The 26804-nt window shown below is 36.3% G+C and overlaps 1 protein-coding gene across 2 annotated transcripts in view; it reads left to right on the plus strand.

Annotated features, from left to right (window-relative positions):
- The window catches only part of HIKESHI (heat shock protein nuclear import factor hikeshi), a 38767-nt gene that overhangs the window by 6780 nt on the left and 5183 nt on the right, over positions 1-26804 (plus strand). For both annotated transcript variants that reach the window (XM_081536356.1, XM_081536357.1), the window contains exon 3: positions 25642-25793. In XM_081536356.1, the coding sequence (XP_081392482.1) occupies positions 25642-25793 (152 nt within the window). The remainder of the gene's footprint in view (positions 1-25641; positions 25794-26804) is intronic.

Here is a 26804-nt window from a genome sequence, read left to right on the forward strand (position 1 = left end):
CCAAATTCAGACTTAAATTGAAGAAAGTAGGGAAAACCACTAGTCCATTCAGGTATGACCTAGATCAAATCCCTTATGAGTATACAGTAAAAGTGACAAATAGATTTAAGGGACTAGATCTGATAGACAGAGTGCCTGATGAACTATGGACAGAGGTTCGTGACATTGTACAGGAGACAGGGATCAAGACAATCCCCATGGAAAAGAAATGCAAAAAAGCAAAATGGCTGTCTGACGAGGTCTTATAGATAGCTGGGAAGAGAAGAGAAGCGAAAAGCAAAGGAGAAAAGGAAAGATATTCCCATCTGAATGCAGAGTTCCAAAGAATAGCAAGGAGAGATAAGAAAGCCTTCCTCAGCGATCAATGCAAAGAAATAGAGGAAAACAACAGATTGGGAAAGACTAGAGATCTCTTCAAGAAAATTAGAGATACCAAAGGAACATTTCATGCAAAGATAGGCTCGATAAAGGACAGAAATGGTATGGACCTAACAGAAGCAGAAGATATTAAGAAGAGGTGGCAAGAATACACAGAAGAACTGTACAAAAAAGATCTTCATGACCCAGATAATCATGATGGTGTGATCACTCACCTAGAGCCAGACATCCTGGAATGTGAAGTCAAGTGGGCCTTAGGAAGCATCACTACGAACAAAGCTAGTGGAGGTGATGGAATTGCAGTTGAGCTATTTCAAATCCTGAAAGATGATGCTGTGAAAGTGCTGCACTCGATATGCCAGCAAATCTGGAAAACTCAGCAGTGGCCACAGGACTGGAAAAGGTCAGTTTTCATTCCAATTCCAAAGAAAGGCAATGCCAAAGAATGCTCAAACTACCGCACAATTGCACTCATCTCACATGCTAGTAAAGTAATGCTCAACATTCTCCAAGCCAGGCTTCAGCAATACATGAACCTTGAACTTCCAGATGTTCAAGCTGGTTTTAGAAAAGGCAGAGGAACCAGAGATCAAATTGCCAATATCCGCTGGATCATCGAAAAAGCAAGAGAGTTCCAGAAAAACATCTATTTCTGCTTTATTGACTATGCCAAAGCCTTTGACTGTGTGGATCACAACGAACTGTGGAAAATTCTGAAAGAGATGGGAGTACCAGACCATCTGACCTGTCTCTTGAGAAACCTGTATGCAGGTCAGGAAGCAACAGTTAGAACTGGACATAGAACCACAGACTGGTTCCAAATAGGAAAAGGAGTATGTCAAGGCTGTATATTGTCGCCCTGCTTATTTAACTTATATGCAGAGTGCATCATGAGAAACGCTGGGCTGGAAGAAACACAAGCTGGAATCAAGATTGCTGGGAGAAATATCAATAACCTCAGATAATGCAGATGACACCACCCTTATGGCAGAAAGTGAAGAAGAACTAAAGAGCCTCTTGATGAAGGTGAAAGAGGAGAGTGAAAAAGTTGGCTTAAAGCTCAACGTTCAGAAAACTAAGTTCATGGCATCTGGTCCCATCACTTCATGGGAAATAGATGGGGAAACAGTGCTAACAGTGTCAGACTTTATTTTTTTGGGCTCCAAAATCACTGCTGATGTTGATTGCAGCCATGAAATTAAAAGACGCTTACTCCTTGGAAGGAAGGTTATGGCCAACCTAGATAGCATATTTAATAGCAGAGACATTAGTTTTCCAACAAAAGTCCGTCTATTCAATGGATCTTTATCAATAATGCATCTAAAATATTCTAACGCAAGGACTCCCACCCCCCTGAAGCTGTCATAGATGTGTTTAAGAAAAATGAGACTAATGCAAAAGCATTATCAAGGAATAAGAGGTTCATTCTTTAAGAATGAGATCATCACTAGGAAGACTTAAATATATCTAGGAAAAAGTAAATGTCATAAATTTGTGTATAATATAAAAGATAACCTCAAATACGGAGAACTTTATAATCAGTATTTTTAACACACTTTTCAGTAATTAATACATCAAGTAAATAAAATAGTAAGGAATGAAAATGTGAATAAAAAAATAACATGTGAATAAAGAAATAACAATCTTGGGGTGCTATAGAACCCTGAAACTAATAATTAGATAGTACACATTTTTTAAGTGCACAGAACATTTATGAAATTTGACCTTATAGCAAGTCATTGAAGCAGGTTGTAGCTAATGGGAGATTATCACTGTGCAGCCAACAGTGCAGTCTAATTACAAATCAAAAGATAAAGCATTGTCATGTCTAGAAATTTAAAAATATTTTAAAGTAATTAAGTGGGTCGCAGAAGAAATAACTGGAAATTAATCTTCTACAGTCAGTTCAGTCGCTCAGTCGTGTCAGACTCTTTGCGACCCCATGGACTGCAGCATGCCAGGCCTCTACAGAATAAAACATGACATCGCTTGTGGCTCAGCTGGTGAAGAATCCGCCTGCAATGCGGGAGACCTGGGTTTGATCCCTGGGTTGGGAAGATCCCCTGGAGAAGGGAAAGGCTACCCACTCCAGTATTCTGGCCTGGAGAATTGCACAGACTATATAGTCCATGGGATCGCAAAGAGTTGGACACGACTGGGTGAGTCCTTCTTCAATGTAGTACTGAAGAGATTAACTCATAGGTGTAAATGGGTGTATTTGAAAAGAGATGGAAACGAGTGGGCTAAGTATTTAAGCAACCTAAGAAAGTAGATGCAAAAATGGTAATGCTAAAGAATAGAAATTAATAACAAAGCAAAGGAACAGTAGAGGGACTTAATGAAATAAAAATTGGATCCTTTGAAAAGACAAATATTGAGCTACTGAAAAGGTATATTTAGGAAAAAGAAGACACGGTGTTTTTGAAAATGTGAAAATGGAGACATAACTATAATTGTAATACAAGAAATTGTATGCCAGTACATTTGAGAACAGCAAAGGAACATATTAAATTGGCTATATTCTAGAAAAATACACTAAATAAAACTGACTCAAATTTAAATCATGATGAGATAAAATATCAAAAAAAATTAAAATGAGCAATTAAAAGTACACCTTTCCCTTCTACATACAACTATCAGACTGAAAGGGTTAAAAAGTTCAGTTACACCTTTATGAAACAGATTGTTTATATCTTATATAAATGTGTTAGAGAATAGGAAAAGAAGCAGAGTTACCCAGTTCAGATTTTGAAGCTAATATAACCTCTTTATCAAAAAGGACAAGGAAAATATGAAAGAGGAAATTTGGCCTAAGCCAGTTTATTTATTTGGATATTTATATCTATGTACATATGAAAGTTACAAAGTGAATTCAATAAGGTATCTTTATTTTTAAAACTTGTCATTATGGCAAATTTAAAATGTATAAAAGCAAACAAAATGGAATATTGAACCCTTCTATAGTCATCACACAGCTTCAAAAATGACCATCTTGTAACTGAATCACTTTGCTGTATAACTGAAACTAACAGTGTTGTAAATCAACTATTCTTTGATTTTTTAAAAATGGCCAACTCATGGATACTGTTATTTTATTTATAGTCCCACTCACTTCTCTCATATTATTTGGAACATATTCCAGAATGTAATCTAAATATATTAGTGTGTGTCTCTAAAAACAAGGCCTTTTTGGAAACATAGCTATAATAGTGTTACAACACTTAAGAACAAATAATTTCTTAATATTGAGTTGAACATTTAATCAGTGTTCAGATTTCCAGTGGTCTCACAAGTTTTTTTAATATATTTTAAATTTTAAAAATATCTTCAGTCAGCATCTAAATAGTAAGGTCCCTATATTGCAATTAATCGTTGACAGATCTCTCAAGTATCTTTTATAAAAATCAAAGATTTAGTATATTTGATTTCTATTTCCAGTAAAGTAGTTGGATTTAGAGGTTTGATCAGATTTCATTCAAATACATTAAAAAAAATATTGGTGAGATTTATTATATGGAGTGGTGTGTTCTTTGATATGGAAGTATATGTATATATATAGTTATCTATCTTTTGGGGAAATCAGCATCCATTCATATGCAGTGCTTCAGATTTTTTAGTTCAAAGTGATTATATTCTTAGTCGCAACACACTTGATTAGCTGTAAAGGGATACTTGCATATCTACTCTTGGCTACCTAAGATAGTGTCATTATGAGGCAGGATAAATGGTGGATTCTTTCTTACTAGCGTTCAAAAAATGATTCCCTAATGTACTCCAGAAGTAGGAAGTTTTAAGAATTATGAAATCATGGACTTGTGTGTGTTTATTTATATTCGATCTGTTCTAACCATTCGTGTATCATCAGGATCGATTGGACCTAGTTTTAGTTTTTCAGTTTTTCTTTTAGGCAGATACTGATAGTTTATGACTTTTTATTTATTCTTAAAAAAATCTTCCAGAGGAATTCCGTGGCAGTCCAGTGGTTAGGATTCTGTGCTGTCACTGTGGGGGGCCTGGGGTCAATTCCTGGTCAGGAAACTAAGGCCAGAAAAAAAAGGTAAAGAAGTCTTCCAAAGAACAGAAGAAAATTAGCTGTTTTTGTTACTAACAGTTTTAGTAGTTTTATTGAGTTATAATTTACATACAGTAACCTGCAGATAAGTGGCTTCCCAGTGGCTCAGCGGTAAAGAATCTGCCTAAGGAGACTCAGGTTGGATTCCTGGATTGGGAAGATTCCCTGGAGGAGGAAATGGCAACCCCCTTCAGTATTCTTGCCAGGAGAATCCCGTGGACAGAGAAGCCTGGCGGGCTACAGTCTGTGGGGGTGCAAAGAATTGGATACGACTGAGCACACACACAGTTCAGCTAACCTGCATGTATTTAAAGTGTACCTTTTGATAAATTTTGATATATGTTTACATCTGTAAAACCATTACCACAATCAAGATAATGAATATATCCATCACCCCTAAAAGTTTCCTAGTGCTCCTTTGTAATCCCCTCCTGTCTCCCCCTCTACCCCAGGAAACTACTGATCTGCTTTCTGTCACTGTAATGCTTGCATTTTCTAGAGTTTTCTTTCAGTCAGGACAATTACTTTTTCAGTCATCCATGTTGTGGAGTAACTTGCCACAGTAGTAATTCATTACTATTTATTGCTGGGTAGTCATGTGGTATACCACCATTGTGTATCCAGTCACTTGTTGATAGACCTTTGGATTGTTTCAGTTTTTGGCTCATAAAAGTAAAACTGCTGTGAACATTTGTGTGTAAGTCTGTATGGACATATGGTTTCCTTTCTGTTAGCCAGGTGGCTCAGTGGTAAAGAATCTGCCTGCCAGAGCAGGAGATGCAAGAGGTGCAGGTTCGATTCCTGGGTCAGGAAGATCCCTTGGAATAGGAAATGGCAACCCACTCTGATATTCTTGACGGGAGAATTCCATGGACAGAGGAGCCTGGTGGGCTACAGTCCATTGGGTGGTGAAGAGTTGGACACAACTGAGTGTGTACACACAATACAATACAGATAAATACCTAGGAGTGGAATGACTGGATCATAGGGTACTTCTGTGCTAACTTTTTAAGAAAACTGCCAGACTGTTTTGCAACATGGTTACTGTTTTACATATCAGTCTGTAGTGTTTGAAAGTTCTAGTTCCTCCCTGGCCTTGCCCACACATGATCAGTTTTAGGGATTCTAATAGCTGTATAATGGTATCCCATTAGGTTTTAAGTTTGCATTTCCTTGATGACTAGTGATACGAGCATTTTTTCAAGTGCTTATTGCTCTCTCTGTATCTTCCTTGAAGTGTTTGTTCAAATCTGTTTTTTTTTTTTTAGATGGGGCTGTTTTCATATTATTGAGTTTTGAGAGTTCTGTGTATATTCTTGACACAAGTTATTTATGAGATGTGATTTGAAATTTTTTTCTGGTTTTTGGTTTGTCTCTTTACAGCGTTTTATATAGCATAAATTGTTGGGTTTTTTTGTTTTTGTTTTGTTTACAGATATCTTATTTAATGATTTGTTCCTTTGCGTCTTTTTAAAAAATTTACTTGATTGAAGTATAGTTGATTTACATAGAGCATGTTTTTAATTTTGTTGAAGTTTAGTTTTTCAATTTTTCTTTTCTGGATTATGGTTTTAGTGTTGCCTCTAAGAAATCTTTGCCTAATGCGAGGTTATAAAAATTTTCTCCTCGATGTTTTTAGTTTTAGATTTTACATTTATATCTGGGATCCAGCTTGAATAAATTTCTGTATTTAGTGCAAAGTACACATTGAAGTTCAATTTTTTTTTTTTTTGCAAGTGCATATCTAACCGTTCTAACACCTTTTGTTAAAAAGAGGAAGTAATGACATTTTTCTGCATCCATCTCACTTGGGAGCTCTCACATTGCTCTATTTTAAAGTAAAGCATAAACTAGTGAATATTTATATTTGTTTGTACAAATATGTATTGATTTAAAAAGGAAAGAGAAATGGAAATAGATACTATTATATAGTTTGTTTAAACAAATCACTAGTTGGAAAACATGCTAGAAGATTACATGGATACTGGTAAATGTATAGTAATAAGCAGTGTAAGTGGAGAAGCAGCTAACTTGGGGCAAGAGAGAGAGAACAGTGTTGGTTTGGGTGTTAAGAGCCTTTGAAACTTGATGCATGTGTGTGCGCGTGCGCTCAGTTGTGTACAGCTCTTTGTGACCCCAGAGACTGTAGCCTCCCAGGCTCCTTTGTCGATGGGATTTCCCAGGCAAGAATATAGGAGTGGATTGCCATTTCCTACATGGTAGCAATGCCTTAAACAAAGTGGTGGGTTTTATTTGTATAGCAGTAGGCTAGTAGTCAACCAACTGTTAACCTTTGCATAGCTGGAAAATGCAGACTTATTTTGTACCCAGAGTCATGCATTGATTAAGGTTAATATTGGCCATCATCTAGTACACCAGGACCCTTGGTTGTTTTTGAAGACATACTAATTATTAATAAATGGTCAATTGTTGTCACCTTACCCTCACTTCTCTTTGCTCTAGCTTTGCCAGCATTTTGAGTTGGAAAGGGGTTCAGTGTCTCTTTCATTTATGATCATCACTATATTCCCTGAAGGAGACGCCTTGCGAATAGTGAAAAGTGCTTTCTCCTGTCATACTTTTATCGCCTTCGGCTATCTTTTTCCCTTTTTTCTTGTGACACCCAAAAGGTTGAGGGGCAGTGGACATATATTCAGAGATCATAAAAACCCAAACATTTCCTTATTGTGTTATCTCATCCAGTCTAGAGAAAATTTAGCAATCAAAAATTAGTTAATATGATTACTTTAACCAAAACCTTAACAATGGTAATTAGTCAGTGACATTATGATTTCTGTTGTGAAATTAGATAAAACAGTCCAAAACACAGTCCTAGAATAATACCTAATCCATTACAGGAAAATGGATTTATTTCCATTTTGATAGTAAATATAGTTCTTTTACTCTCCTGTCTTTTAAAAAATAAATTATTTCTCATCATTTCCAAAACTATAACATGGCTTTTGATAGTTTTAATTATGAAATGAAATTTCAAGGCAATATTTATACTGAGTAAGGCAGAATGCTTTATTAAAGAAAAATAAAGCAACTTAAAATATATAGAGACTTAGTGATTATCATAGTTTCATTGAGTTAGACAAGGCTGTGGCCCCTGTGATCAGTTTGGTTAGTTTACTGTGATTGTGGTTTTCATTCTGTCTGCCCTCTGATGGAGAAGGATAAGAGGCTTATGGAAGCTTCCTGATGGAAGAGACTGACTGAGGGGGAAACTGGGTCTTGTTCTGATGGTGGGGCCGTGCTCAGTAAATCTTTAATCCAATTTTCTGTTGGTGGACGGGGCTGTGTTCCCTCCCTGTTGTTTGACCTGAGACCAAACTTTGGTGGAGGTAATGAAGATAATGGCAACCTCCTTCAAAAGGTCCCATGCACGCACTGCCGCACTCACTGCCCCCGACTCTGCAGCAGGCCACTGTCGACCCACACCTCTGCCGGAGACTCCTGGACACACAGGCAAGTCTGGGTCAGTCTCTTGTGAAAAGGTCAGTTTTCATTCCAATCCCAAAGAAAGGCAATGCCAAAGAATGTTCAAACTACCACACAATTGCACTCATCTCACACACTAGCAAAGTAGTGTTCAAAATTTTCCAAGCCAGGCCTCAACGGTACGTGAACCGTGAACTTCCAAATGTTCAAGCTGGATTTAGAAAAGGCAGAGGACCAGAGGTCAAATTGCCAACATCTGTTGGATCATCAAAAAAGCAGAGAGTTCCAGAGAAACATCTACTTTTGGTTTACTGATTACGCCAAAGCCTTTGACTGTGTGGATCACAACAAACTGCAAAATTCTTCAAGAGATGGGAATACTGGACCACCTGACCTGCCTCCTCAGAAATCTGTATGCAGGTCAGGAAGCAACAGTTAGAACTGGACATGGAACAACAGACTGGTTCCAACAGTGCTGGAAAGGAGTACGTGAAGGCTGTATAGTGTCACCCTGCTTATTTAACTTATTTGCAGAGTACATCATGCAAAACGCCGGGCTGGATGAAGCACAAGCTGGAATCAAGATTGCTGGGAGAAATATCAATAACCTCACATATGCGGATGACACCACCCTTATGGCAGAAAGTGAAGAAGAACTAAAGAGCCTCTGGATGAAAGTGAAAGAGGAGAGTGAAAAAGTTAGCTTAAAGCTCAACATTCAGAAAACTAAGATCATGGCACTAGTCCCATCACTTCATGGCAAATAGATGGGGAAACAATGAAAACAGTGAGAGAAGACTATTTTCTTGGGCTCCAAAATCACTGCAGATGGTGACTGCAGCCATGAAATTAAAACACACTTGCTCCTTGGAAGAAAAGCTATGACCAGCCTAGACAGTATATTAAAAAGCAGAGGCATTCCTTTGCCGACAATGGTCCATCTAGTCTAAGCTATGGTTTTTCCAGTAGTCATGTATGGATGTGAGAGCTGGACAATAAAGAAAGCTGAGCGCCAAAGATTGATGCTGTTGAATTGTGGTGTTGGAGAAGACTCTTGAGAGTCCCTTGGACTGCAAAGAGATCCAACCAGTCCATCCTAAAGGAAATCAGTCCTAAGTGTTCATTGGAAGGACTGATGTTGAAGGTGAAACTCCAATACTTTGGGCACCTGATGCGAAGAACTGACGCATTGGAAAAGACCCTGATGCTGGGAAAGATTGAAGGTGGGAGGAGAAGGGGACATCAGAGGATGAGATGGTTGGATGGCATCACTGATTCGATGGACATGAATTTGAGTAAACTCCGGGAGTTGCTGATGGAAATGGAAGCCTGGCGTGCTGCAGTTCATGAGGTTGCAAATAGTCAGATACAACTGAGCGACTGAACTGAACTGAGTGATTATCAGCATTAGACAAATGATAAAATGCTGTGGTGGTTCTTTGCTAGTATGTTTGGAAAAGTACTTTTTGGGTGTTTAAAATATTAGAATTCTTAATTTATGCAGAAAAGATTAGACTTTTAATTTAAATTTGAGAATTGCATATTACTGCAATTTAAGAATAGGTAGACTTGTAATGGATTTATCTTTTTGAAGCTTTGAGATGCCTTTTATAAACTTTATTACATTGAGGAAATCTAGCTAATTAGCACAGCAGGATGGAAGAGAGACTTGTTGAAGAAACTTTAGGCAATTGTGATTGAACTGAGAATTTATTAGGGAATCTAGCAGAATTTTTTGGAGTAGGGAGGATAGTTCTAATGAAGCAAATTTCATGTTAAACTTTAGTAGTGTTTGCGTTTCTCTTTTGGATGATGAACAGATTTCTTAATTTTGCATTGAAAGATTTTGGTTGGAGAAGGTCAGGAGCAGAGGGCTCTGTTGAGAGAATTTCAGTGGGTAGGGGATCTTAAAACCAGTTACTGTGAGTTTTATTTTGATAGAAGATTCTTTGTGATTCTTGGGTTCTGAAAAGGAGTTTACACAATGAATACATTTTTTAGGCTGATGCTGGAACAATCTGAGATAATGATTGAGAATTAGGATGGTACTAAACTCTCAAAATGTAGAAGGGAAGGTTTGATATTAAGAAACGAAAAGAAACTTCCCTTCTTTCTTCCTTCTTTCATGGGATCTAGAAATCCTTAAAATAGTAAATAAATAAAAGGCACAAGCTTAGAGGATACAGTTTGGTGGTTAGATCATTGGGAAAGTTTAAATCAGTCTTGCAGTTTTTATCTTTAGATACACTGTGCTTGGTGTTTAGTGTGGAAGAGACATTGAATTAAAAACTTAGTAAAAATTATGAAATACTGGGAATATTACATAAAGAAATTCTTTCTTTTACAGGAATTGTATGCAAACTCAGATCAGCACATAAAAAAAGGGAGTATTGACAAAAATAAAATTTGTGTGGAACTTATATTTTAAAAAGTAGGTAGCTATAGGCACTATAGGTCTTTTGCTGTATTATAATTTTTAATTATTAAAAAGCTTGGGAAGTATGCTAGAAATTGCTTTAGACATTTCCATTAAGCAAATTACAGAAGAAAAAATACTTGCTTATGTACAAACTTTGTTGTATATCTATTCATCCTTAGCACACAAACTTCAAATTGATGACTGCTTTCGTTTAGGGTCTCCATATCTGTATGTGAATGTTAAAAACCACTCCAAGGCAGTATTCATAGGATGCAGATTAGTGAACTGAGATAATTGAAAATGGCTCAGTGGAAGATTAGTCTGGAGCATGAGCTTGAAGCATGACTAGACTTGGTTGGGATGGAAGTGGGAGGATGGGAAGTTGATTGCATATGGAGGTCAGCAGAGTTGTGAAAGCAGTAGTATACACCACACCTTCAAGTGACCGTGAGGAGGAGACTTGTAAAGGTAGGATGATAGACTTCTATTTGGAAAGTCTCAGATGGGGATGCGAGTAACGTTTAAAGGTAAAGTGGAACTGTTGTGTGATGGTTATACCATGTGGGGTTTTCTTTTTTTTTTTCCTCTGGTAGGCAAGTGTTTGAGCAGGAGAATATTTTTTAAAATGACGTTTTAGGAAAATCATTGTCTGGGATGGATTGGAAAATTTTGTTGAGATTAGAGCCAGAGCAGCCAATTATGAAGATTTTATGATGTTGAAAGAATGAAGGAAAGGGTAACATTAAATATCTGCTCATGCAGTGCATTGTGCTAGGCTTTCATATGTATTATCTCGTTATTCTTTAACAACAACATTTAGAGGTGGATATTATTGGCCTCTGGCTTTCAAGAGACTAGATGTCGAGAAATTAAATACTTCACTTAGAAATACTGTTAACTTTTAGGCAGTATGTGTAGATGTACCTCTTTCAAACAATTGTATGTTATGCAGTACCCAAATGAATATTTTATTAATCCCCTTTGATTAGTTGTGCAGTCCATGGGGTCGCAAAGAGTCGGACACGACTGAGCGACTGAACTGAACTGAATCCTCATTGATGGAAATTTGGATTATTTCCATTTTTAAAAAATTGTTTATAGCAATGCTTTAATAAATATTCTTACATATATCTTTGTACATATTTTTTAGCACTGTGTTTCTGTAGAAGACACACCTACAAGTGGGACTGAATTCCTGGATTAAAATGGCCTTTTAAGTAAATGTGTAGGAGGCCTGGGAAAAGTGTCCTGAGTGTGGATAATGGGTCCTTATTGTCTTGGCAGTTGTTAGAGAATCATAAGAAAGGTACTTCGTACTACAGAAAACTAATAGAGCATATCCTTGCCCAGTATAATAGAATAAGCCATGGAATTTTAGAATAGAAGGCCCTAGAAATAATTTCATCCAATCCTTAAATTTACTGTTGAGACACTTGAGATCTAGAAAGTTTCAGAGCGTTTCTAAAATTGAGCAGGGATTAGAGTCTAGATACCCAGATTTTTATTCACTATTCTAAATGATACAGATCTTTTCACTTCCCAAAGTAAATTTAAGGAAAAACCTACATTCACGTTCCTATGCATTGTTTTATATGTAGATATAGTTCATATGCTTATAACTGCTGTTTTCCGCCATTTTCACTTAATATTATTTCATATGGAATTAAATTTTTATGAAGTTTTGATGTGTTAAAAAGTATTGACTGTTTAATTTTCTCCTCTCTCTCTCTCTCTTGAACCCTCCTTTTCCATCAATCAGATACTGTAGAGTGAGAAACAGACACATTCTGGTCTCTAGATGGGCTGAAGAGGGAATGCAAGATGAGATTTTCATGTGTCTAAAACAAAAGATGATATGCAGTAAAAGGTTTTCAGAAACACAGATGTGAAGTATATGGTCCTTTTTTTCCTATTTGTTTAAAATAGTATAGAATTACATTTTGTTGATAGATTATAGTTTACCGATTTATTGTTTGCCTTTTTGGCTTTTTCTTCCCCCTCAAATTACTTTAAATTTCCAGTTACTACTGGTATGCTGTGCTGTGCTTAGTTGCTCAGTCGTGTCTGACTCTTAGCGACCCCATGGACTGTAGCCTGTAGCCTGCAGGCTCCTCTGTCCATGGGATTCTCCAGACAAGAATACTGGAGTGGGTTGCCATTCCTTCCTCCAGGGAATCTTGCCAACCCAGGGGTCGAACCCAGGTCTCCCACATTGCAGGTGTATTCTTTACCATCTGAGCCACCAGGGAAACCCAAGAATACTGGAGTGGGTAACCTATTCGTTCTCCAGGGAAACTTCCCAACACAGGAATTGAACCAGAGTCTGCTGCATTACAGGTGGATTCTTTACCAGCTGAGCCACCAGGGAAGCCCTTATTACTGGTATATAGAAGTACAATTAAAAAAAAAAAAAAACAACCAAAAACAATAGGCTTTTTTAAAGAGCAGTTTTAGGTTTATAACAAAATTGAGAGGGAGGTACAGAGATTTCTCATATACCCCTGCTCCCACACATGCTTAGGTCTGTCCTATTATCAACATCATTAACCGGAATGCTTTTTTTCTTTTAACTTACATTGATGCATCATAATCACCTGAAGTCCACAGTTTACCTTAGAGTTCACTCTTGGTACTGTACATTCTATAGGCTTGGACAAATGTTTAAGGATATATGTCTATAGTTATAATGTCAGACAGAGTATTTTCACTGCTCTGAAAAATCTTTTGTGCTCTGCCTATGTACCACATTGCCTCACCTCCCCACTGGCAGCCACTGACTTTTTAAAAATTGTCTCTAGGTTTGTCTGTTCCAGAATGTCATATAGTTGGCATTGTACAAGTGAAATCTTTTCATGCAGATTGGCGTCTTTCGCTCAGTAATAGGCATTTAAAGTTTTTTCATGTCTTTTCATCACTTGATAGCTTATTTTCATTTTAGTGCTAAGTAATATTGCATTAGGGCTTCCCAGGTGGCAAGTGGTAAATAATCAGCTTGCCAATGCAGGAGATGCAGGTTCAATCCCTGGGTGGGGAAGAGCCCCTGGAGGAGGGCATGGCAACCCTCTTCTTGCCTGGAGAATCCCATAGACAGAGGAGCTTGGTGGGCTACAGTCCCTGAGGTCGCAAAGAGTCAGACATGACTGAGCACGCATGCAGTATTGCATTGTCTGGATGTACTATAGTTTATCCTTCCACCTACTGAATGTTATTTTGATTGCTTTCAAGTTTGGGCAGTTATGAATAAAGCTACTGTAAATATTCATGTGTAGATTTTTGTGTATATAGGCATTTTCAACTCCTTTGAATACTAAGAAGCATGAATGCTGGATATTATGGTAAGAGTATGTTTGATTTCATGAGAAACTGCCACATTCTCTTCCACGTGGCTATACCAGTTTTCGTTTCCACCAGCAGTGTATGAGTTCTTGTTGCTCCACATACTTGCTGGCATTTGGTGGTGTCATACAATTGGTTTTTGTTTATTGACTTTGTATACTGAAGGATGAAGGAAAGGGTAGCACATTGAGTATCTTGCTAAACTCCCTTTATTAATAGTTCTGGTTGTATCCTAGAATTTTCAATATAGATGATCATAGTATCAATGAAAAAGACTTTTTACTGCTTTCTAACTTTTATGCCTTTTCTTTTCTTTTTATTGGCTATTACATTGCCCAGTCCTTTGAACACCATATTGAATAGGAACAGTAAGGGGGCAGTGGGGCAAAAAAAAGAAAGAAAAGCCATAACTCTCTTCCTCTTCTCTATTCTTCCTCCCTTCGTTTTATGAGTATCCAAGATTGATAATGAATTGAGCCTCTAATCAGTATGAAATACCCTGTCTCTCTGGTAATGCTTCTTTAAAAAGTCATCTTAAAGTAATGTCTTAATGTCTACTTTGTCAAAATTTATATAATTTCTCCAGCTTTCTTATGATTAGTGTTCACGTGCTATGTTTTTCTGTATTTTTATCTTTGATATAAATCTTTGTCTCTTGTAAACAGTACATAGGTGTGCTTGTTTTTTAACCTCTTACTATCTCTGCTTTTTAAATAAGGTGGTTAGACCATTAATACTTAATGTTACTGATATGGTTAGATTTAAATTTTTATCTGCGAGTTGTTTTTCCTCCTTTTTTGGGAAGGAGGGCTTTTGGATTGAGTATTTTTAAAATTCATATTTCTTCCACTGTTTTTTGCTTATATCTTTGTATTTTTTCGGTGGTTCCTCTAAGAATTATGATACGTGTTGTTAACTTTTTACACTGTACCATGAATTAATATTGACAAAATAAAATCTGTATTTGACAACTCTGAACCTGAATTGGTCATTTTTTTAGGGTGTCATCTCTACTTTTCCCTGCTATGTTAGCCCATTTAGTGAAATTCTGAATATGACAACAAAAACTTTATGGCAAAAATCACATTTCGGAAAAAGCAAAATCACATTTTGGTGATTTATTTTAAATTACCATTCTCATTATCTTCATACTGAAGTTCACTATTGCAACTCTTAGTAGCATGTGAGGGAGTCAGATATGGATAATAATAAGTCAAAAGATCTATTATAAATACTCTACATTACATTTTTTCCCCTAGATTCAGAATTTTCACATCCTTAGAGTAGAATACAGAGACAGAAGATTATCTGCTCACCTTTGCTCTGGACTGAATCTAGTCCAGAGAAGCATTTCATGGTCAGGTCCAGGCTGTACTGGGGATTTTCTCCCTGGGCTGCATCTCTGATTGTTTTAATGAGGTCTTTTGGGAGATAGACTACTTTGTGATGTGTGTCCATCTCGTTGACCCAAAAGGTATCTGTAATTAGAATTAGAAATTTACTTTCCACATCCATGTAAGTATTTCTAGTTGTACAGTATAATGATTATCAGATCTCACAGTACTTTTTGAATATTTTTTACATTACTTTTGGAAGGTTTTTCTTAAAATGGCTTATATGAGTTCTGAAGTTCGTATCTAGCCTTATTAGCGTTTATTAAACTGTAAGATGCACCAAAAAACTCAGCATTCATATAGTAGTCAGCTGAGTACTGGTGTTCACTTGTAATAAACATCTGTTAAAATGTGTAATATATGAATAATGAAATGCCATGTAATGTTGACTTTAAGAAGTTTTGATTCATGCTATATAAAGAACATGAGTACAGTATCTTTTAAGATTAAAAATTTTAGTTCTGAACTTGGAAGGTGAAAACAGTTTCTCTTACCAAAAATATGTAACTGTAAAAATTTATATTATGTATATTTATATGTGTTTATATGCATATGTCTGTCAAAGGTAAATATTTGTAGAGTTCATATACTATTTGAAGAGTTTGTTTAAGCCACATCTACATATTCTTTCATACACATACTTAAGTTCAACTTAAAACCTTCCTTTTTTCTGTAGGTTAACTATTTTAAAGTGTTTCAAGATACAATGAGGAAGTGGCTCAGTGCCTCAGTCAGGGAGAATCCCAGTGACATCTGCAGTGGAGAATTATGTGGAGAATGGGAAACAGAAGAGGCCGAGATTGGAAGAGCAGGTGGGGGAGTAGGACCCTAGGTCAGATATAATAAGAACACTTACGTGGAACTGAAATATTTTATATTGTGTCTTTAGCACTTTAATATGTGATTGTACTTAATAGAATAAGAAATTGCTGATTAACTCACCTGTGCTATAAAGAGGAATTATATATTTATGTGAATAAAATAGAGTAATGAAGGTGGTAGAGCTTTTTAGAATACTCTGATGAGAGAGAAGGCTGGTATTTTGTGTTTCACGCACCTCAACTAGGCACCTTATGGTGGGGCTTTACCTTTTTTCTTTTTTGGCTAGGGCCCTGCTGTGAGTAGTGTTTGGAATGAATTTCTAGACGTATCACTTCTGATACTTAAAAAAATTTTTTTTGCAGTAGGGATTTTTTAAATTTATTTTTAATTGGAGTATGATTACTTTACAATGTTGTGTTGGTTTGTGCCATTCATCAACATGAATCAGCCATAGGTATATGCAGTAGAGATTTAAAGCAACTGTATTTTGAACTAATTTCAAAATTAAGAGAAAAATTGTAAGAATAGTGTAAATAATTTTTTACATTCTTCTTCCGTATTCATTTGGGCTTCCCTGGTGGCTCAGACAGTAAAGAATATGCCTGGAGAAGGGAACAGCTACCAACTCTAGTATTCTGGCCTGGAGAATTCCATGAACAGAGGAGCCATATTCATTAATTTTGTTACATTTTATTTATGATTCTCTGGATATTTTTTCCCTGAAAAATTTGAAAATGTTATAGATATCATACCCCTGTACTGCTAAATGCATTAGCATATGTTTCCTAGAGCAAGAATATTCTTTTATAATCACAGTATAATGATGGAATTCAGCAAATTTAACACTAATTCAGTCTGTATTCTGCATTAAAGTTTTGCCAGTTTTCCCAGTAATGCCTTTTGTAGCACTTTCCTCCTCCCTCTATTTAGGGTTCAGTCAGTATTGTGCATTGCATTTAATTGTCACACTTCTACACCATTGCTCAGCCTTTGTCTTTCATGAAATTAGGCTTGCACCTAAGACTATCCATGAAAAAAGGCTTAGCATCCACGAAAAAAGGCTTAGCACCAAAGAATTTTCAAGGAATGTTAAAATTAGAGTTTGTTATAAATCATTTCACTTTCTTCTTTATAGTTCTCTTTTGGGGCTTGCTGCCGTATTTTAATGTTACTGCTTTGGATTTTAATGTTACCGCTTTGGCTTCATGCATCGAGCTCAGTTGCCAAGAAGAAACGTTTAAATTGATTCTAGTTTTCATTTTAAAATTGGATTGAGCTTGTTACCCCCCCCCCCCCTCAAGATACCACTAGGATCAGTCTATTCATATGCAGTGGAACTAGAGCCAGAATGGGAACCTTTTACTTCCTGACTTGCTTTCTTGAATGCTTATTGTAAAGTAAGTAATGAGTAAAAATCAGTGTAGAGTTCATATTACAGAATTTGGTATAAACAGGATAATGAACAGAAATAAGCATCAGCCTTGGAGCTTACTAGACCTCTTTGAATCCCAGTGCATTGCTTGCTGGGTAATCTTGACCAGGTTCTTTAACCTTAGAGAATTCAGGTAAAATGGGGATAATAACACCTACGGTGAGTGTGTTTTGGGGAACATTAGAGATAACGCCTGGCACATAGTTGGTGCTCAAGAAGTGATGATTATGTGTTTATAATATTATGGAAAAACAGCTCTAGGAGGTATCTTAAAAGTCACCCAGATAATGAAAACTGTTCAGAAAGGTTAAGTTACTGCTTTATGAGAATGAAAGTGCCTTGAGAGTAGGGAATGTTGTGTCTTTTACCTTATGTTCTTTAGAGTGTGTAGGGCACAGAGATGGACTTTAGATACCTGGTAAATAGTCATTGTTCAAATACATTTCAGACATCCAAATTCTAGACATACTTCAATGTCAGGTAAATTAGCATTTTTATCTGGTTTAAGAGATTTATTGTTGATAAACCTTTGGAAGTCACATAGCTTTCAAAATATGCATTCATGAAAAATGGTATTTCAGGCTTGTCAGGCTATCTATAGAAATGAAGCAGAAGTTTTAGGAATATATATTTGTGATTTCTAAATATTTATATTTGATACTAAGAGGATTTTCAGCAAGCATAATTAAGCTATTTTTCTGTAGCTTTTTAGCATATGTCAGATTTCAAATGTCACTTCATAGTAAATTGCTTATTTCTGGCATAACAGTTTTCTTCAGTCCTCATCTCTTTGCACACTAAAAATATCTTAACCACAGGACTCACTTTTAGTTTCTTTTAGGGGACAGTTGTAACTCTTAGATTGATGTTTCATGAGTTTTATTTTTTTGTAGGGGTCTTTCAAAGAACAGAAAGCATTTATTTTACTTATCTGTTTTTAAGTTCATTCTATCTTACAGTTACCAAATGGGTCCATTGGATCATTTTATAAATCTAATATGCATTTGGGGATATTAATGATCTTATTTTGTCTATATTTTGAAATATTTTGCTATTTCATCCAAGGAATTATTTATCATTATTCATTAGTTATTCTCAACTATGGGGTAAAAAAGGCTGAAATGACAAGAAGAAGAATGATGGAATTACTTGAAGCTGAGGTTGGCAAACATTTTTGTAAACTTAAGATAGTAGATATTCCAGGCTTTGTGCACTACAAATGGTCTCTGTGACATATTCTTTAAACAACCCTTTAAAAATCTAAAAACTGTTCTTCGCTCCAAGGTCTTACATTAGGTTATGGGCCAGATTTTACATGTGTACCTTAGTTTGCTATTGCATTATCCCTCAGTCAGTTTTCATATTGTATTGCCCGAAGAATTATGTCATCTTTCACTAAGTATAAAGGGAGACTGGAGACACCATCTTCATTGTCTGCTTTTTGCTTTTATTGGACAGAATTAGGAATTAATAATTTTTCATATTTTTAATGGCAAAGAGAAGAAAATTGACAGAGGAACAAATTTTACATTTATTGCATGAATCAGAAAATAAATACCAAGAGGCAAATAGCAGCCTTCTAGACTCTTATGATGGTGGTGTGGTTGATCATATAAGAAAAATCTCAGGACTGTGAATCTTCTTAAATAAAAGAATGATGATTTCAGTGAATTTTCTTAAATAAAAAATTGATGATTGAACAGTATATTTCTGAGGACCAAAAGAAAATATGATATTCTTACTCATTTAGTCATTCAGCAAGGAGGAATTAATCATGTAGTATTTTGTGACAAAATCTTGCACATGTGGTTGAAAGATATGTGCTGGTATTCTTTCATCTCTTACCTTTGTGCTCCAAATTTGACTGAATACAGTTTGTAAGTGGACATAGCACCCGCTTTGGTTGTGTTAATCACTTTGATATTTGAGCTCCACACAACTTACGTGAGACAAACCTTCCTGACTGTATTTTTGCATGTGATTCTCTCCTGACACATGAAACTGTTCCGTTTTTAACTTGTGCCAAGCGATGAAAAGTGGATACTGTATAATAATGTGGAACGGCACAGGTTGTGGGGCAAGTGAAATGAACCACCACCAAGCACATGAAAGGCCCATCTTCATCCAAAGGAGGTGACGTTGTATAGATAATGGAATCGGAATGGAGTCCTCCTCTATTATGAGCTTCTTCAGGAAAACCAAACGATTAATTCCAAAAAGTACTGCTCCCAATTAGAACAACTGAAAACAACACTGGATGGAAACTGTATGGAATCTGTCAACAGAAAATGCATAATCTTCCATCAGGATAACAAGACCTCGTTTCTTTGTTGACCAGGCAAAAACTGTTAGAGCTTGGCTGGGAAGTTCTGGTTCATCCACCGTGTTCACAGACATTGCTCCTTCAGATTTACATTTATTTCTGTCTTTACAAAATTCTCTTAATGGAAAAAACTTCAATTCCCTGAAAGACTATAAAAGGCATCTGGAATAGTTTCTTGCTCAAAAAGATAAAAAATTTCGGGAAGATGGAATCATGAAGTTGCCTGAAAAATGGTGGAAGGTGGTGGGACAAAACAGTGAACCCATGGTTCAAGAAAGTTCTTGGTGAAAATGAAAAATATATCTTCTATATTTACTTAAAAATCTAAAGGATTTTTTTTGCCAATGCAATGCAGAGATGATGAGAAGGTAATAAATGAAGAAATGAAAAACTTATTGGATTGATTGTTCTAAATGTTCATAAATCTAAAAATGACAATGATTTACAAATTACAAATCAGAGAAGGTGGCCATTCTTCAACAAATTATGAGCCATTAAAAATTTCAAGTATTGCACTTTGACAATACTAGAAGAAGGACCAGAAGTAATGATAAGCTTGAACCTAACAGAGATGTGTTTAAAGTCAGGAGTCAGATTTATAAAATGGCTATATTCCACATTTATTAGTTACCCTTGATGAACAGTTGTATTCAGAGAATGTGGCTCGTTTTATTTGTAACTTAAATACCAGGCATATGTGGGAAGTCTGGAGTGTGTATTTGAGTTTGCTGTACTTTGTTGCTGCTGCTAAGTCACTTCAGTCGTGTCCGACTCTGTGCGACCCCATAGACGGCAACCCACCAGGCTCCGCCGTCCCTGGGATTCTCCAGGCAAGAATACTGGAGTGGCTTGCCATTTCCTTCTCCAGTGCATGAAAGGGAAAAGTTAAAGTGAAGTCGCTCAGTCGTGTCCTACTCTTAGCGACCCCATGGACTGCAGCCTACCAGGCTCCTCTGTCCATGGGATTTTCCAGGCAAGAGTACTGGAGTGGGGTGCCGTTCTTCCAAACATTTTTTGTGAAATGACTTAAAATGTATGTATTTTTTAAAAGAGTCAATTAGACCCAGATAGTAAATGATGATGACTGCTTTTCCTTGTATACTAACTGTAAAGCACTAGTTTCCTATATGATTTCTCCTCTTTAGTTGTGCCTTGTTAGGCTAGTGAGGAGGGGTACTTTGAGAAACAGCCTTAAAAGATTTGCTGCTTCTTTGGAATGTTACTGAGGACTTTATACAATGGTTTTTTTTTTTTTTTTGAAGACCAGATGTTTTACTTTACCTGCTGTTTTTGCTTTTTAATTTTTTGTTATAAGACTCAGTGTAACTGATCATGTTTTTCTTTTGACTTTGGCTATCATGAATTCATATACAAAATTAAGCACTCACTGTAAGTTTGTATATTATGTTCCAGTGTTTCTTCCCAGTATTTTATTTTATGGTTTGCAAACGAGAACTTTTGTACTTGGAGGGTGTCAACTACTGTGTCAGACCCGTTTTGAGAATAAAATTGACTAAAGGAATGGTTTAATTGCACAGTAGATTTCTTTGAAAATACTGATTAAAGATTATTGAAGACTTGGAGTTTTATTTTCCCCCCTTACATTGTCTTAGTTCCAGAGAGCTTTAAAATGAAAGGAAAAAGTCAGAATATTTCCTTAGCCCCAGTTTTTACAGTGGATCTTAGACAGCTTTATTTAGGGTCCCACTCATTTGCCGAGAGCTTGTGTATAATAAAAGATGGAGATTAGAGATGACAAGGCTTTCTGCTTGGGCTCACCACTCCCTGGGTGATTATAACTAAGGCAAATTATTGAGTCATTTTCCTTGATTGAGATCACTGGAACCTGTTACACAGACAAATAGCAGTGCATTTTCTGGACTTAGCATGATTATCAGCTTAAAACATTTAAAATGATGGAGAAAGAGACTCCAAAAGTTCATCCCTCCATAAAAGCAACAACACCAAGAACAATAAAAAACTGGCAGAAACTCTCAGAATCAACTTTTTCAGGGCTCTGGAAACTAACCAAAGGCTTGTCACAACCAGAGAGATGTTTATTAAGAAAAAACACCAAATCTCGGTGAGAAGAACAATGAGCTTTGTGGCATTTTAATCCACTCTGATTCCAACCCTTGTTCCTCTGCTCAGTGGTAGCCTTGAAAGTAACAGACCACGTTCTTGGATTGGTACTGATACCAGAAGGAGCTGAATGGACCTCATTCACAATTAATTGTAATTAACTTATTTTGTTCTGTGATTCTTTGAAGGATAGATTCAAAAGGCTTGCCTTTATGTCTTTTAACTTGGAACTCTTCCACTGCTAAAGTGACTTCTTGCAAGGGTTTGTCAAAAACGTTTACAGGCAAATGTAATACTTGCATATACATTACAAATATTTACAGATCACTGATGTCTGAGGAAGTGTCAACAGTTGGGGCAAACATCAGACTAACCAAAAAGTTTGGAAGGGAAGGCTGGGAATAAGATACTTTGGAAACAAGGGCTTTGAAATTCTCTCACCCGGGAATCCCTGGGAATCTAAATGACCACGTGGGTGTCCAGGGCTATGCAGATGCTTGGGAAATATCTAAGAAGGTCCTAAGGTCTCACTGCTGGCTGACCTTGAAGGCATGAGTTTTGAAGCCATGTCTTAACACATGGACCCCACCTGCAAAACATTGGGCGAATTTGGTTCCAGGCTTCTAAGGAAATCTCTTTCCATTCACTAGCTAGCTGATCATTAAGCTGATAAGAGACTTTAGTAGTCACAAATGATAAAAAATATAGACTTTATAGTATTAGTTCAGAAAAATCATTAAACAAGGAAACAGCTACAACAAACAGTGCAAATAAACCTTAAGAAAGGGTGAAACATTCTAATTGCTACAGTTGTCAATTTTTCAGTATCTAGTTTTCAACAAAAAGCTATGAAGCATACAAGAAACAAGCCCCTTTCACAGAAGAAATGCCTAGAAACTACCTAGGAAGTAGAGACATTGGACTTAGTGGTCAAAGACTTTAAGGAAACTTCTCAGACATGCTCAGAGAGCTAAAGGAAATCAGGAGAATGATATATCATCAAATAGAGAAAAGAAAAATTGAAAAAAATTTTAAAAGGAACTGAACTATGGAGTGGAAAAGTGCAGTAATGGAAATGAAAAATTGACTAGAGGGTTTTAGTAGCAGATTTGAGTAGGCTGCCAAAATCAGTGAATTTGAAAATAGGTAAAATATCTGATTTGAAGAGCTGAAAGAAGAATGAAAAATGAACAGAGCTTTAGAGACCTGTGAGACACTATCAAGCATGGGAGTCCCAGAGGAAGAGGAGAGAGAGAAGGGTTGGAAAGAATACTTGAAGAAATACTGCCCTAAAACTCTTAAATTTGATGAAAACTTTAATCTGCACTTAAGTAGCTCAACAAACTCGAGTAGGATTAGCTTCAGGACATGTTAAACTGACTAGAGAAGCAACTCATTGTGTACAAGGGTCCTTATTCAGTTACAGATGGTTTCTCATCAGAAACATTGAGTCTAGAGGCAGTAGGCTGACATACTACAAGTGCTGCAAAAAGGTCAATCGAGAATTCTGTAGCCATCAGAAATGACGGAGAAATAAAGATATTCCCAGATACAGGAAATGCTAAAGGGAGTCCTTCAAGCTGAAATGAGACCCGAGACATAATTCAAATACACGTTAAGTAAAAACACAGGTAAAGGTAACTACACAGATAATTATAAAAGTATTAATACATACTTTGTAACTCTGCTCTTCCTAGTTGATATAAAGGACAATGACATAAAACAATGTTTGCTTATGGATATAGTGGGCTTCTCTGGTGACTCAGTGGTAAAGAACCTGCCTGCCAGTGCAGGAGAATGTGGATTCAATGCATGGGTTGGGAAGATCCCCTGGAGAAGGAAATGACAACCCACTCCAGTATCCTTGCCTGGGAAATCTCATGGACAGAGGAGCCTGACGGGCTGTAGTCCACAGGGTCACAAAAGAGTGGGACATGACTTAGCGACTAACAACACCACAACACAGTCATACTATGTATGAAGATGTAATTAGTGACAATATACAACATAAGGAAGAGAAGCAGTTACATAGGAGCAAAGTTTTTGTATACTGAATTTTGTATACTGAAATTAAACTGAATTTTGTATGCTGAAACTTAACTAAATTTTGTATACTGAAACTGATACTAATCCAAAGTAGAGTTGTTATAAATTAAGATGTTGTAATTGTAGTGCAATCATTTAAAGAATATAAAAATTATGATAAAGGAGTTAAAATGGTATACTGGTAAGTATTTAACACAAAATTCATCTCTCCAATTAAAAGACAGAGATTTGCAGAATGGATTAAAAGACATGATTCAACTATTGATTCAGAGATATAAATGGGTTGGAAGTAAAGGATGAAAAAATATATATGCAAACTGAAATTAAAGGGTCAGTCTTTCAAAAAAATGTAACAATTGCAAATTTGTGTGCACCTAAAAGAGCCTCAGAATACATAAATTAGGTATTGACAAAGTTGAAAAGAGAAATAATCAGTTTAGCAATCATTGAAAACGTCAATACCTTACTTTAAATATGGATAGAACAGCTAGACAAAAGATCATCAAAGAAACAGAAGACTTGAACAACACTATAAACTTAACTAGACGTAGCAGAACATTCTGTTTAACAGCAGCAGAATATGCATTCTTCTCAAGTGCCCATGGAACATTTCCTTGACACATCAGGCCACAAAACAAATCTTATTATATTTTAAAAGATTGCAGAGTATGTTCTCAGACCACATTGATAGAAATAACAGAAGTAAACCTGGAAAATTTACAAATATGAGGAAATTAAAAATAGTCTTAAAATACTGAAAATATCTTATACCAGTCACGTTTAGTGAAGTGTGTGTGTATTTTTAAAACACAGAAGCATACGGTTGCAAGTTTTTGTATTCATATTTCTGAAAATTTAAGAAGAGTTTTTTGATACTTTCAGTGAGTGTTCTAGTTATTAGGAATGCATGTTGTCCCAGATTTTCGTTGTGTAGTATTAGTTTAGACATTTTATAGTCCTATTAAAAGAGCAGATAAACCACTAATCTATTCATTGTATTTTTTTCTTCTTTCATGATTGTTTTATATGGATTAATAAAACTGACCTATATTTTTTCATGTTTAAGTTAGCTGACACTTAGAGGATGAAGTATATCAAATACACATGTAATCTGTTTTATATATTTATGATGTATTATACATATACTTATAAATGATATATTGTAAAGTGGAAAATTATTATTTTCTGAATAAGCTGCAAATTTCTTTATTGCCTATTTGATAATAGATCCTCAGGTGTTGAGTGCAGTGAGTCATGATTTAGTAAAATATGTCATATCTTTGTTCATAATCGCAATTGAAAGCTCTTTCTTTGTAGAATAATCAGAAAATATGAAAACTAATCCTGAAAATCTTAAAAGATACCCTTTCATCACAGCATTGAGAATCTTTTATCTAATCCTCATTTATTTTTCTCATTCTCTTAATTTCCATTTCTAGCTGTAATAATTTTATAAGTTTTTAGAAAAATAACAGCTATTTTCTGGTGGGGAAAATTTCAGTTTTCTTAATATGGTAAGAACTAGGCATCCTTTTGGGCTTCCCTGGTGGCTTGGATGGTAAAGAATTTGCCTGCAGTGTAGGAGACCCAGGTTCTGTCCCTAGGTCGAGAATATCCCTTGGAGGGCAACCCACTCCAGTATTCTTGCCTGGAGAATCTCATGGACAGAAGAGCCTGGTGGTGGTCTACGATCCATGGGGTTACAAAGAGTTGGGTGCAACTGAACAACTAACACACAGAGGCATCCTTTTACATTTATCTGAGAAAAGACAAACTTTCAGGTGATAGAACTTCTTGGTGCATATAAATCAGCGGTTCTTCACATCTCTAGGAAGGAATTTATATGTATATAAGTTAAGTTTGAAACATGTGGCACATGTTAATTTCTTTCAGGAGAAGGAAGCCAACACCCGTTTGGAACCATGAATATTGTCCGAACTCCATCTGTTGCTCAGATTGGGATTTCAGTGGAATTGTTGGACAGTCTGGCTCAGCAGACTCCTGTGGGTAATGCTGCTGTGTCTTCAGTTGACTCATTCACTCAGGTAACGGAATGCACCTTTCATTTTCTAAAATAGTTTACAAATCACATTCTATACTTCAGAAAACAGCCTGTGGTAGAATTCATGTAAAAATGAAAGTAAACACGTATGACATAAATTATTGGCTTCCATGAATATTTTCAGTTTGTCTCCCTTCTATATAGGTATTTTAAAATTCGTAAATGCTTTGATGATACTTAGTTTTTACAGTGATAAAATAGCTCAAAGTGATTTTTTTAATGAGTTTAAATATTAGCTTTTCCCCCCTTTTCCTCCCACAATTAATATGCTAGGCTGTGGGTATACAGTTGTGAACCTGATAAGCAAGATTCTGGTCCTTATGATGCTTAAAATCACATAATTTCATCAGGGTTGACTTTTAACCTGTAAGGCAAAGGCCTGAAGGGGAGAATGATTTAGGCAGAGTTATAGCTAATACAAAGGCCCAGTGGTAGAAATCTGTTGTGTTTGAAAAATAGAGTGAAACTTTGTGGCTGGAGTAGAGTGAGCAAGGGGGAGAGATGGGAGATGAAGTTGGGAGATTATGGGGGAAGCGGATCTCCCATAATGAAATTCCATATATGGAGTCTCATTGGCTTTTGTAGGGACTTTGGCTTAAGTTCTTTTTGGAGGACAAAACAAAGTTTTGAGCGGGGGAGTAATATGATCTAACTTACGTTTTTAAAGGATCACTTTTGCATCTTTGGAGAGAAACTGTAGTGAGACAAAGATGGAAGTAGAAAGAGTGGTTAGGAGACTTGTGAAAAGCTCGGTGAGAGTTTAATGGGGGAGTACAAATGGAGGTGGTGAAAAGTAGCTGATAGTCTTCTGGAGATGATTTGAATATGGGGCCAATGCTGTCTTCACAGTGTGAATCACATGTGAAGTCTGAGATAGAGACATCAACTATGGCTCTGAGGATGCTGGTTCCAGGAGCTGGAAAACAGGAATATTGTGCAAAAAAACAAATATGGGCTGGGAGTGGAATCAGGAGTTGAGTTTTGGTTGTACTGT

Source organism: Giraffa tippelskirchi, chromosome 10 (assembly GCF_054371585.1).
Source record: "Giraffa tippelskirchi isolate mGirTip1 chromosome 10, T2T-mGirTip1v1.2.pri, whole genome shotgun sequence".
Lineage (NCBI taxonomy): Eukaryota > Metazoa > Chordata > Mammalia > Artiodactyla > Giraffidae > Giraffa > Giraffa tippelskirchi.